The sequence below is a fragment of the Bufo bufo genome, chromosome 2 (genome assembly GCF_905171765.1).
Source record: "Bufo bufo chromosome 2, aBufBuf1.1, whole genome shotgun sequence".
Lineage (NCBI taxonomy): Eukaryota > Metazoa > Chordata > Amphibia > Anura > Bufonidae > Bufo > Bufo bufo.
This window is the reverse complement of record NC_053390.1, coordinates 437533420-437548376: the sequence shown is the minus strand read 5'-3', so window position 1 is coordinate 437548376 and position 14957 is coordinate 437533420. Positions and strand designations below refer to the sequence as shown.

Below are 14957 nucleotides of genomic sequence, written 5' to 3'. Positions count from 1 at the left end.
TGTACAGTCCTACCATATTGATAGACGCAGCACAGTAATCACAACTGCTTGCCTCATTCAAATGAAGCAGAAACAGCGCTTACACAACCACTACTGCTTCAGTAGCTCCTATTACAGAAGCTATGCTGTTTGCCCTAACGCAAAAAATGCGACAACAACAACAAAAAATGTGAATCTGCCGTTTTGATATTTTTTTCTATTATGGGCGTCACCATACGGAATATAATAGTATATATATATATATATATATATATATTTATATATATATATATATTTTTTTTTTTTTATTTTTTTTATAGTTTTTACTATAGTTCACCATGGGGGACTTAAACATGCAATGGTTTGATCGTTTGCTCCCATAGACTGTACATGCATAGTGGAGGTCGGGAAAGAGTTAAAATAAAATTGATTCCCCCCATATAAATAGGGCCTTGAGCATTATAATATTGATTGACAACACCCCTGTGTATTTAGAAACTTTTATTCCCCTTTTATCCAAAAGGTCACTGGTGGGTTTCGAACCAGGGACCTTCTGCATCAGGGCAAAAGCTTTACTAGCTGAGCCACAGGCTTCATAGCTTTGAGGCTGGAATTTCTCCAACTAAAAACCTTTACAAGTATTCCTGTACAATGCACTGGTATGTACACATACATCTTTCTACACCAGGACAACAGCAAAAGTCAAATTTATTTAGAAATCACAAAAATGTAATGGAGGAAAAGAAAAAAAGAAAAAGAAAAAAAGAAAGCTAAAACGGCTCCATTACATTTTTGTGAGTACTAAATAAATATATATATAATTTTTTTTTTGCTCCAGAGAATGTGTGCTTGAACTCCTGAGTTTTATATAAATGCTGGATCCATAACTACCGTGTGCAAGTTTTGTTGGTTGAATCGTGGGATAACACCAGAAGTTTACGTTATCTATAGAGTGTGTGTGTGTGTTGTCATATAGTAATTTATTTTGCTACATTACGTTTTTGTGATTAATAAAATTAGTCTTATATTTTTATCACAATGTCTACATGAATACTAGTAAAGGTTTTTAACTAGAGAAATTCTTCCAACAAACCGCAGTGTGCCTTGTTGCACAACTAGTGGGCTTCTGTGTCTCGAGCAGGAGGTTGTGAATTTGAACACCTCTGGTAAGAGTTTCAAAGTAGAGACAGTGAAAATGTTAAATATACAGGGGTATCCTTATACACTGTCAAAATGCCAACAGTGTTTGAGGATACCCCAAAGGATGACTCTATATATTGAAATAGCCATAAATGGAGTCAGGCAGGGGACTCCGAAGAAGAGTAGGAGTGGAAAAGTCCTCAGTAAAAGAGAACATCAGGCAATTGCATGTAAAACGCAGTCGGCCCACCGGTAAGGTACATTGCCAATCTGCCCCTGTCAACTACTGAAACAGTGAGCGCCAGGCTATTAAACGGTTTCCTGGCCACCTGGTGGTTGGGACTCAGTCTCATCTTGCCTTAGTAATGGCACTATGCATCAACTCCTTCAGGTTTGTCAATGGGTTCTGTCAATCACCACTTTGGTTCCATCGTATGTCAGCTCCTGAAAGGTGGGGATCATTTATAAAGTTTGGCATAAAAGTCAAAAAATTTGGCGCAAACAGCATTTTGCACAAAATTTTGTTATCGTTTTTTTTGTTGCTTAGCAAATGGTGGGGGGTGTGGCCCAACACATGTACAATCATTTACACCAGAAAACTTCCATAAATTATAGCCGAAATGTATCCCAGCTCTTAGATGGCAAAGGTTTCGGTTTCTGGCATACGGACAGCACAGATGTGACTAGAAAGTCGGACATGCAGTACTTTTAGTCCGGCGGCCTCTCGCCGTGCACTGTCGTGCTGCACCGGAGCTCCGCCCCCATTATAGTCAATGGGGAAAGAGCGGCAGTCCGGCGGCACGGCAAAATAGCGGTAGGCAAGATGCGACAGGGTGAACAGCCTGTCTGATCCATCCTGCCGCTAGTGTGAAAGTAGCCCAAGACTGGCATGTGAAATATTTGAAGGGCATCTGTCATCAGATTTGTACCAATGAAACTGGCTGACCTGTTACAGGTGTGCTTGGCAGCTGAACGCATCTGAGAAAAATGAAGTTTTAATATATGCAAATGAGCAATGGTGGTGTTGGCATTACACCTAGAGTCTCCACTTTTAATTGACACGGCCAGGTGTGATGACATTTTTCCTGCCTGGTCCTGTCAAAGTGCAGAGGGCGCAGTAATTGCAGAGAGAGCAGAGCCTCTAGGTGTAACAGCAACGCTCCTGTTTCTCCTAGAGGCTCATTGCAAATATTAAAACATCATATTTCTCAGTAATGTGGGCACATATGAACATGGGACCAACACAGATGTCTTCAGCTGCCAAGTGCACCAGCAGCAGCAGATCAGCGAGTGTCATAGGCACAAATCTGCTGACAGTTGAATTTGAATAATTTCATACAAGATGCCATCTCAAGTTCCTCAAATCCACTTTTATTTTTTAACCATAATCTTAGGGATAAATAGTTCTAAAACCTCTAACATAAGACTAAATATATGGTAATTTTCTATAACCTGTATTACCTGATTGAGGTAAAAATAGTCTTCAGGCTGCTTGAGCTGGAAAGCTTTCCTCTCCTCCTCAGAAGCCCCAAGAACCATATAATAGAAAACATGGTAATTCCTGTCAAAGCAAAATTCAGACAGAAGACGTGGTCAAAAATGGGTCCCCAACTACAATTACAAGATTCATAGTGACACGTCTTACAGCGAATCTGTCAGTACTTTTGATCCCACCCCAGACAGCTAACACCGCTAACTAGGTGCTAGAGAAAAAGGGCAAACATACCCATATTTGTTATCACTGATCAGTGATAAAGCATACCATAGAAAATCAGCTTTCCTCTGCAGAAGACTTCAGTCTTGAGCAGATGGGATTGATTCTCTAACATATGATTTATCGGTGATGTCAAACATACGTATGTTTGTACTTCTTTGAAACAGCATTTATACAGCGGTGCTATCCAAGTGGGGGGTCAAAAGTACTGACAGATGTAACATTAATTCCTCTTAAAGCTGATTAGACATGAGGAATAGAACAGAAAATGTTTTAGCCTAGCATCATCTGCTACAGTACTCACCGTTCATTCTTTTCCTGAGAAACTAGCCGGGATTTTTCAAGGAGGTATTTTTCCACTACGGCCCTGAAAAAAAAAAGAAGTAACATGCTATTTTATAGTCTTTTTTTAGATTTTTAGCCAGTGGCTATAATGGGCTACATCAATTGCTTACTAAAAGAAAGAAATACCCAAAAAACACAATGCAGAAGATTTACCTATCCACGCTCCCACAATCACTGCAGTATAGCGGGGGCTGCAATGCCCTGACTACTAGGACAGGCTGTGCGATGGTCCAGCCTATCAGCATGCAGGAGTGCAGAGTCTAGAAGGCACGGTATGTGCTGATGTCACAGGAGAACACGTGAGACGCCAGGCCAATCAGAGGCTTTCCAGCATCTCACGTTTATCTGAGCGGCATATTTAAAGCAGGCAATCGCGCTATACTGTGATTTGGTCTTCAGTTTGAGTCAAATGCAGACTCACTGGCTGTATTTTTTGGACTTCTGACCTCGCTTTTGTCTTCTGATTCAGACACTGATGTTACTTTCTGGTACTGGACGCTGGCCTGGTATTGTAACATTGCCTTTGGTATTCTGCTTTGCACCTTATACCCCTTCCTAGTTATTGATCTCGGCCTGTTTTTGACTTAGATCGTGCGGTCTTCATTTCATCCGTTTTGTTTTTGTCCCCCCTCCCTCCATGTGTACTTAGTTAAGTCAGGGACAGTCGACCAGTTGGGGGCCGTCATTTAGTGCTGATCATCCAAATAGGCAGAAAATGTGATGCAGGTGGAGGTCAGGGTTGTACTTTCCCCTACAGGACATGACAATTCATCAAAACATGTCCACCATATGAGAGATACTGGTCTCATCCATCCTGCAGCTGTCGCAGGGGAAAAACAATGCCAATGGGTTAAATCTTTACCATAGTATAACCATCATTACTGTCTACATAGTAAACAGGAAAAGGTGGTCAGCAATTCCACATCTGGCTGGGTCAACACATAGTAGAAAACTGAAATTGTCAAAGTCTTATTATTGATTTTACTGCAGATGTCACCTTTTACATAGCTTAGGTATATGCCAATCAGCTCCCCTCCAGAAGGAAGAAAACTCATGAGGCAAAAACCGATCCCCCCAATCCCATGACAAAGCAGGTAAAATCCACAGCAAATATGGAACAAATCATCATTTGAAAAGAGTATGCTGAGGATTTTAAATCGGCAGCATGCACTCAATTCCACAGGGATTATCTTCTCTTCATGTGATTTTTCGTCTATACAAATATAAAGCTTAGGTTCAGTTTTATGAAAATAACTGTTCAATTAGTGAACTGCATTTTCATTATAAAAAAAAAAAAAAATCTGGTAACAGCAGAAAAATCAAGCTGCTTGACAATGCACTGCAAGTTAAAGTGCGGAATAGAAGCCACCAAGTGACACTCTGCAGTCACATTCAGACCCCAATATAACAAGATAAGGCTACTTTCACACTCTCGTTTGGTGAGGAACCGTCATGGATCTGCACAGACTGATCCGTTCAGAACTGATCTGGTTGTATTAGCTGTAACATAGCCAAGACGGATCAGTCTTGAACACCATTGAAACATGGAGGGATCCTCTTTCTATTGTGCCAGATTGTGTCAGTGAAAACGGATCTGTCTCCATTGACTTACATTGTGTGTCAGGACGGATCCGTTTACTGCAAGCAGCGTTTTGGTGTCCGCCTCCAAAGCGGAATGGAGACGGAACGGAGGCAAACTGATGCATTCTGAGCAGATCCTTTTCCATTCAGAATGTATTAGGGCAAAACTGATCCGTTTTAGACCGCTTGTGAGAGCCCTGAACGGATCTCACAAACGGAAAGCCAAAACGCTAGTGTGAAAGTAGCCTAAGCTAACCAGAGGTTATGGCCATGCAGCACCAGAAGAAAACAAGCTGCGGACTTGTGTGTATTTTTCACACCATAAAGGGACTACATTACCAACTTTTACTACAATCAGCTGCTTTATCCAGCATATAGGGGTCCAGAAACTGCTTCAGAAAATGCATTTTTTTTGTATACTCCACTGGCTAGCCCCAACTATAAACCACAAATCCGTTTACTCTAAAAGCCCTATTCTCAATGATCTGCAGGTGTAGACCGCAAGAGCCGATTAAAGGGGGTTTTGATACTGATGAACTATCCTCACCATCCATCAACAGACAACCTGATGGGGAACCAGTCACAAATACAGGAAAGTCCATTGGATGGTTCATAGTTCATTGGCAGACAGTGGGTGAGGGAAGAAAACGTCAGACTTCAGGTTACCAGTCTAACAATGTAACTAGTTAGAGGGCCTCAAATGCAGATTTCCTGCATGCTCTAACTTTAACCCCTTCCCGACCGATGCCATACATGTACAACAGAAACCAGGACTTTAAAGATGGTGCCTGCTCAGGAGATTACCGGTCACCATAACCATCGGGTTTCTGCTGTGTTACAAAGAAAACACTCGGAGGCAAAGTCTGTGATCAATGATAACCCCCTCAGATGCCATAGTCCAGGGATGGGCAAACTGCGGCTCTCCAGCTGTTGTAAAACTACAACTCCCAGTATGCCCACAGATATCAGCCTACAGCAGGGCATGATGGGATTTGTAGTTTTACAACAGCTGGAGAGCCGCAGTTTGCCCATCCCTGCCATAGTTAATAGTGACCATGGCATCTGAGAGATATTTTCCTGGGAGGGCTGCACTCCCAGGGCCCAAACAGCTTACCCACTCCGAGATCGAGGGAGCCATTCTCTTGCTATGGCAGCCTCGGGCCCTCTGAAGGATCCAAGGCCTGCCACTGCGATGTTCCTATGGAGCACTGCCTGTGGAAATGTCTTCGTTTTACTAACCGTATGAGCAGAAAGAGCGGTAGCTTTACATTTGTCTACCTATTACTAGTTCATAGGGGTAAAATGCGCTGGATAAATGAAGCCTAACAGGTCTATAGAGCTCTTTGGTGTTCAGTTACAACACAAACTTGCCACTAAGTTCCTTTTGGTTTATTGTCTTCTCAAATTTTCAGGCAGGAAATCTGGCATATAGGAGATAAAACCTCATCTATGGGGACAGGCTCCTGACAAAAATTAAAAAACTATTTCCTGCTGTATGTACAATAGAAACACTGCACTAATATAAAAATAGATCAAACTTTGATATGAAGTTACATGGGTGTGTTAAACACGCCACAACTTCTGAAAAGTGCATATAGTAGCTCAAAATCATACACGGTGAAAACTGCTCTCAACCCGAAGCACAGGGCTGAGAAGGTCAAGTATTTTACCATTATGGTAAAAACAGGACGGCTGAAGTTCCATCTGACTTTTGGTGGCTGACTTCAGAGGAATGCAAGGCAGTAGAACGATAATGTGGGAGGAATCATCGCTGGTTCTGTTCATTATCGGCAGCACATTTCCGATTACACATGGAGATGTGCTGCTGATTATCTGTCTATGGAAGCCATACCTGACTAACGGCTATTTTCCAGCAATGTGCACAGACCAGTATGTCGTGTAGACTGCAATTACTACAGAGAACACTAGGGACCTTACAATAAAGGGTCCATTCACACGTCCGTGAAGGAGTCCACACCCGTTCCGCAATTCTGCGGAACGGGTGCGGTCACATTCAATCTCTATTGGGCAGGAATGGATGCGGACAGCACACAGTGTGCTGTCCGCATCTCTGGAGCGCACCCCCGATCTTCCGGTCCGCGTGTCCAGAAAAAAATAGAACATGTCCTAATTGCGGACAAGAATAGGCAGTTCTATAGGGGTGCCGGCCAGGTGTATTGCGGATCTGCAATACACTATGGACCTGTGAATGGACCCTAATAGTAACAATACCCTGTAGCTTAGCTTTTAACTGTTACAGTCCAACCAAAGATGAAAAGGGATAGGATAAGAATAATCAACATGCACAAAAGGATATGTATAGAAAACAGAGATTTATGGCAATAAAAATGACAAAAATTGGAAAGTGTGGCAAGCTCACCCCCGCACAACTCCACTCTCCAAATAATTGACCTGGATGAATTTTCCAAAGCGGCTGGAATTGTTATTGTGAGCAGTTTTGGCATTTCCAAAGGCCTAAAAAGACAGAAATAAAGAAAATATCAACATAATATATATAACACACATCAGGAAAATCTATTCATCTATCGCTCTACTTTTTATCCTTTTTTGGTATAATTAAAGGATATTTGTCCAGGATCCAAAGTTATCTGGTTTGTTTCCAAATTTGATTTAATAAAATGTACTGATCTAACCATGAAAACAGTTTAAGATTTCGGAATCTCTTTAGGTCCAGAAAGCTCCAATTCTACTGTAGCTCCGACTCTGTGTGGGCCATGTGTATGAAGAGAACTTGATGATTCAGTTCATTAGCTAATCCAGCCCTCCTCAAATCACATACAAAAAATAATAATAGTGTTACCGTAACTAATAAAAGGGAAGAGGGTCCCCCATAATTTGTGTTCTGTGACCTCTGATGTGGCCATCATTGGTACCAAGGCAGAACTTGCTTTCTTCACTGAACAATATTGTTTGCCACTTATGGACATGCACAGCAGCCAACAACCACCTAGGCTGAACTACCGTCTTAGGATGAAAAAGCTTGGAATGAAATACGAAAGATATCCAGTTTCCACATGAACGTTACCATGCCAAAGAGGCAGCAAGGGGAGTACCCAGCCAGTATTAAAGAAGCACTCCCACAAAAAGGTTTTCTGACCTGTTAAAAAGATACATGATGTAAACTGTAGTGGACATAATCTTACCAGAAACTGTATTTGTAAGTTATCCTCTCCCTTCTGATCCTCAGCTGTGTCATGTGACCAACAGCCTCTCCAAATAACAGCATCTTACGCGTGGACAAGAAGCCAATTTCTCCATGTACTACTATTGAAGCCTCAATGTCATAGGAATGAACAGAGAAGTACTGACTTCCTGTCCTGTCAGCTGAAGACCAGAGTGATAGTCACATGAAACAGCTGAAGATCAGAATGGAGGTTATAACTCACAAATACAGTCACTGGTAAGAAGATTCAGTTTACATCATGTACCTTTCTAACAGGTCAGAGAATAAACATTTTTGTGGGAGTGCTTCTTTAATGTGACCCTTCCCCAGAAAATACCCTGCTGAAGAACCCAAAATAAAGGGTACACCACCTTGGCTTTGTGATCATAGACAAAGAACCACTAGCAGTTTATACTCTGTCAATCTCAGCTCAATCGCATGAAGTTTTCCAGTGGTTCTTTTTTCATTTTCTGGCAGTGTACTTTAGATGCAGATTAAAGGGGTTCTATGGGAATTAAGAAAATAAAAAGACTTAAATATTACTTTATTATAAATATATTCCCAAATACCTTTATTTAGTTATAATGGCTTGTTTTGTCTACGGAGCAATCATTAGAGGAAATAAAATGGCCGACGTCCTATTAGTACACACAAAATCTGTCCTAATCACACAGCAGTACAAGTTACTTTACAACACTGAGCTTAAGAGCTGCCTCATCCTCCTCTCTGCTCTGCTTGTGAGGGATTATAATCCTGAATATAGTTTAATAAAATCTTCAGGTTCAGCTCTGTAGGAATGGAATTCATGAGGAGAAGAAGTACAGAGAAAAGGGTGGAGGTGACTAAGCACTTGTATGCAGTCTCCATTACCACAGCAACACATTACCACAGTGTGTCCTGTCAGTCTTCTCTGTACATCCGGTCTCCTCATGAACTCCATTCCCATAAAGATTCAGCTGAAGATTTTATCAGCTGTATTCAGTATCATAATCCCTGACAGGCAGAGCAGTGAGGAGAATGAGGCAGCTCTGTAGCTCAGTATTGTGAAGTACCATATTTTTCGCCCTATAAGACGCACCTGCCCATAAGACGCACCTAGGTTTTAGAGGGAGGAAATAGGGAAAAAATATTTTGAACAAAAAGGTGTGGTAAAATATGGGGGATCTGCTGCTGACAAACTTACTGGGGGGGGGGGGGGGATCTGCTGCTGACAGAAGTTTATGGGGGTACCGTAATCTGCTGCTGACAATGTTATGGGGGGATATGTTGCTGACACAGTGAGAAAGGGGGGGATCCAGTGACACTTTAGTAAAAGGGTCACTTTATTAGGAGTGGGGTCAGTACCTTAGGGATGACTTACTGGCAGGGCTCAGCTCTCAGGGCACAGCTCTGAGAGCACGTAGTCAGGAGCAGGCACGTGTGAATACTGAGAGGCGGAGTAACAGGGAAGTCTGCTCCACCCCTCGTCTGCCTGCTCCCACACTCCCATCAACTTTCCTCCTCATCCATAAGAGCGCATCTTCGGCCCAGCCTGGCCCTTTCCGCCCAGCTCCCGCAGCGCAGCCGGCCCTTTCATCCCAGCGGCAGCCAGGTAACATCAGAGAACACAAGCAAAGTGAGGGACATTTATTTTTTCCCTATATTCACCCCATATAATGCACTAACTCCCCCCCCCCCCATTTTTTTTTTTGGGGGGGGGGGGGGGGGGGGGAGTGCATCTTATAGGGCAAAAAATATGGGAATTTGTCCTCCTGTGCGATTTGGACAGGTTTTGTGTGTACTGATCGGACGGCAGCCATTTTATTTCCTCTGATTGCTCCCTAGACAAAACGAGCCATTATAACTAATGAAAGGTATTTGGGAATATTTATAATAAAAGTAATATTTAAAGTATTTAAATTTTCTTAATTCCCAGAGAACCCCAAACAGAACTTTTGTCCCACTGGCTTCTGGATCCATTAAAAACCAGTGTAGACGTATTATATTGAAACTGGGAAAGACATAGAAGCAGTCAAGAAAATGGAGAGCAGTTATTACTAACAAGAGAGAAGATAATAGTAATAGGCGATATGCAAATAGGCAGGCCAAAGAAATAAAACTAATCAAAACTGTTAGGCCACATCTGAGGCAGTAATTTATCCTTGGCCTTGACCATCTTCACCATATTTTGCAAAAGCAATCAGAACAGTGTTGAGTGTTTTTTTTTTTTTTTTTTTTTTTTTTTACATACAATGGGGCAGACTTACTAATCCCATCTAAAATGTAGACAGTCTTTTTTACATGGGGTGATGCACAGAGAATTATCACAAACATTCCTAATAACTCTATGTTCTATTTATTATTTTGCGGTGTGAGGCACGGACAGAACACCATGCTCCGGATGGCGGACCCATTCAAAGTGAATAAATAACAGAATCAAGTGGTCTTAAAAAGGCAGAAAATGCTCAAAACCCCAGATGCTGTTGCGCATTCCTAACCGGGGGAGCAATTCCTGCACATGTGGTACGTTACTAACAGCAATCCCCAGCAAAAATGCATACAATGGAGGATGCCCACAGCCGACCACATGTACCACAGGATTGCCAATGTATGGATGTGATTGGCTATATAAAACAATTTACAAAAAATGGTGCACTACAACGGTAAATGCAAATTGACAATATATGGCTAAACCCTCACAGAGATTTTCGCAATATATTTTATATCAAGAACATACCGAAGCCCGCACACCCCGTCAAGGTATTTAAAGTGGCACGGACCAACGCTACCCTAACTGTGCCATATGGGCAAATACAGGGGCATGAGGTTCGACACACAGCGAACAACTCCCAGTTACCTCCAGCGTGAAATCACACATACAATGGGAGGAGGCTGCGAGTCCCACCTATCACTGACTCATGTGACGCAAGGCCTCACAGGTGCACCTGAATGTTACCCATAGATCAAAATCAAGGCACATTTACAGCCTCCTCCCATTGTATGTGTGATTTCACACTGGAGGTAACTGGGAGTTGTTTGCTGTTTGTGTCGGACCTTATGCCCCTGTAATTGCCCATACGGCCCCTGTAATTGCCCACTATGGCACAGGTAGGCTAGCGTTAGGTCCCATGCCACTTTGAGAAAAACCTCCCTGGCTGACGCTCTGCGCTGCGATTGGACAGCGCTACAGCCAAGGGAGAAGGAGACTCCCACAGAGAAATAATGCGTCTCCTCCCCATTACTCCGATGCTCAATATTAGCATACTGAGTGCAAAATTTGGGGGGGGGTCCTTAACGGGGTGCAGGAGCGCTATTTTAAGAAGCCAGGCAGGGTGGCAGCACTGCGGGGGGTACCCGGCAGGTACAGATATTTATCTCCCTTACTACAAACCAATGAAAGGTCCTCTTTAAAGATGCACAAAATTTATCACAGTGGCTCATGTGTTGTTCACAGCAATTCTCTACATATTTGCCAGGTTGCAGCTCCGCTGGTCCCCATTATAGATTATGGGGCCTGTGGGCATTCAGCAGAGTCCGCAATGCCGGATCTCAGAATGCTAGCATAAAACTTGCCTAACACAGAGAATGCTATCAATCACCTGATAACACCTCCCCATGTACAACTATCAGTGACTGACAGCTATCGATGTATACACACCTTACACGGAGAATGCTATCAATCACTGATAACACCTCCCCATGTACAACTATCAGTGACTGACAGCTATCTATTGTATGTATACACACACAAAACATTTGAAATAATTAATTACAAGTTTTGCTGACTAATTTCCCATAAAATAGGGATGTCCAACCTGCGGCCCTCCAGCTGTTGCAAAACTACAACTTACAGCCTACAGCTATCAGGCCACAGCAGGGCATGGTGGGAGTTGTAGTTTGACAAAGCTGGAGTGCGCAGGTTAGGCATCCTTGCCATAAAACTATATAATCAGCCTGTTCAACTCCTCCTGCTCTATACCTGCTGCCTACAGAATGCAACGCATTTTATAGTGAAGAGCAAGTGGCTTCCCATAAGGACGTGTGCCGGCCGGGCCCGTGCTGCGGATCGCAAATCGTGGGTCCTCAATGAAACAGGCACCGACTGTAGGGCAAGCCGTATGAGGACGCCGAGATCCATTCACTTGAATGGGGTCTGCGATCCGCATTGTCAGTCTGCACCGCAAAAAAGTAGTGCTTCCGTGGGGATTCTGTGCCTCTGTTCCGGAGTGCGGACACACTCTAGTGAAAGGGTCAACATCCATGATGCGGTACACATACAGCTAGTGCCCATATATTGAAGACCCGCTGTTTGCGGGGCCCAGTACGGGCACCGGCCGACAACGTTCGTGTGAATGAGTCCAAAGCTTACAAATGCAGCAGGGGCTACATTATACATGATAATGCCTATGGTGGAACTTTCAAAAGAATATTTCTCTAGAGTGAAAACACCAATGCATGACTCTCCAAGTCAAATGGCTACCAGGTGGTACATGGTTTTAAGTAGCACAGGGGCTGCATGGCTAATCTTTTTCCATACAGAAGTCGCACAGAAATACATTTTTAAAAAGCAATGTTTAAAAACCCCTAGAATGAAATGTAAAGGAAGTAGACTACAAGTCATGACATGAACAAAAATGAACTGAAATGTAACCTAGCAAGAAAACACAAGTGTGATGAAGCTGTTCAGGGCAAGATAAGAAGCACTTTCACTGTTTTATGGCTCATGCACACGGCTGTAAGGGTTTTCTCGGTCCACAAATAGCAGATCCCGGCTGTGGCGAACCAACCTCGCCACTGGGTTTTGGAGAGGACTGGCTGCTGGCCTCTTGCCCCTGATTATGGGCCATATACTAACTTTTAAACCCCTAAAACCTATTCAAGTGAATTTTGGATAGGTTTGTCCCCAAGTTATACTGTTTAAATTGAGGTTCGTTATATGTATGGCCAATGTAAACTCACAAAGTTGTAACAATTTATAATAAGTGTAACTTGTCAGCTTGGGAGGAAAATGCTGGGTGTGTTTCTATTGTGCCATTGTCCCATTGTGTGTTTAAAGGGTGATGTCTGTCCTATTGTCTGCACATGTGTATTGGTGACTTCTCTTTGTCTTGAGAGATAATTGGATTACGCCTCGGGTGTCTCCAGGGGAGAGAGGAGGAAACCATGATGCATTGTGGGGATGTATTGTCTCTGTGTATCCTACAGTGCTGCATATCTGTCCTATGTCACAAGTCTTCCTACTGGTCCCGTAGGGGCGTTGTACTTACATTGTATGTGTTGTAACATATTGATTGGCTGTATTTCAAACCCCTGTGGGCAGTACTATGTTTGTAGTTTATGAATAAAAGAGGCTGTACTTGAAGTACAGTCAGACCACTGCTTGACCTCAACACGGAGCCTTGACTCGTTATTGGGGGGATTCACTGTATGCTGTTAGAAGACAGATTGCCAGAAGTGTAAGCTGATCCCTGTTCGTCTTGCTAGCAGCTATTCGTGAGGTTCCAGTTTGGAGTGCTATTTTGTATCCAGTTCGGGACATTGGTGTATCCTGCAGTAGGCTGTGCCTGTCTCTCAGAAAGAGGGTTATCGCCTAAACGGATTTTAACCCCATGTCTGCTGAAACGGTCCGTTACACCGGCTGAGTGCACACCACCATTTTTTAAAATTCTATAAAAATGTCCTGTCCTTGCCGCAGAACGTACTTGCGGATAACACACGTGTATGCTCTCCGCATCTTTTGCGGCCCTATTGAAGTGAATCGGCCCGCGTCCGATTTTCAAAAAAATGTGTGATCAGGATTACTGACTGAAACTATGGCCGTGTGCATGATGCCTTACCATGGGTCTACTAATTGAACCCTTCCCCTACTATGGAAGCATAATACAATATTACATATCACAATTACATTACATGATAATGAGGATGACGTCTGTAAAGCGCTGTGGTATATGTTGGCGCTATATATATATTATATATATATATATTTTTATATAATATATATATTTTTATGTAAGTTACATAATCATAAGAGGATGTATTTTGAATGTATATAGAAAGGGCATTCAAACGCTGATCTAAGTTGAAACACAATCACAGTTCAGGAGGTACAGAAGCCTCGGACATAGTGAATGGCATTCTGCAGATTCCCCCTATGTATTAGAATAAATACAGATGCAGAATGAAAGAAAGGTTCAGAATTTTTTATTTTTTTTTTTGTTAAAAAAGACAAAAAATGATTCCAAGCTTGAATAAAATGTGAATTATATTTAAAAAGGTACAACAATTCATTAAAACTACTAAAAAAACAGAAGGTCTAGATTAAATCCTGTGTAAGAGAAGATGTAGGTTTCCCTTGCTGAAATAGCTGTGGTTTTTCACAACATAGCATTGTAGGAATGGTGCTAGGAAATGTAATGTATGGGTGTGCCCAGTCCTGTGTACGAGAGGGGAATAGGCCTACTCTGTAGGGGACTGCTCCAGTTATTCCTACTCCACAAATCAAGTTATACTTGGAAACCACGCACATATCCTTCTCCATGCGCTGCACAGAATAGAGCACAGCAAACTTATCCTCTAATAAAATCCCTCTGTGCCTGCGATGTGTCCGTACCGATGTTAAAAGCGCATGCGTGGGGGCCAATAGAATCGCAGCGCACCACACGCAGCCGCACCGCCCACAGCATCGCGCTGGCAAGCAGGGATAGGCTGACAGATGAATGGAGGATTTGTTGAGCGGGACCAAGGAGGAGGAGGACACTGCGGGAGCAGAGCTCAGGTAATCACTGCACGACTGACCGCAGCATGGAAGGTGCGGAGGTGTGCGCTGTGTAAGCAGGAAACCGCCACTGCGGAAAGGGGTGTGGAGACCCCTCCCCTCTGTCCTCCCTCCTCATGGAGCCCACTCCCCCAGTGTCCCTACATGACTCCACTGACTGCCCTCAGCCCTGTCACTACCCGGCCGCGAGCTGTGGCTCCACTCTATACAATGATATATAGGCGCTGTGACTGCTGACATCACAGAAGAAACTACACTGA

General features: G+C 43.1%; 1 protein-coding gene across 1 annotated transcript in view; it reads right to left on the bottom strand.

Moving 5' to 3' along the window:
- Window positions 1-14957, bottom strand: part of MYO9B (myosin IXB) — a 182140-nt gene that overhangs the window by 108859 nt on the left and 58324 nt on the right. Inside the window, 3 exon segments of the mRNA XM_040417459.1 lie at window positions 2581-2680; window positions 3138-3200; window positions 7140-7234. Coding sequence (XP_040273393.1) covers window positions 2581-2680; window positions 3138-3200; window positions 7140-7234 — 258 coding nt within the window.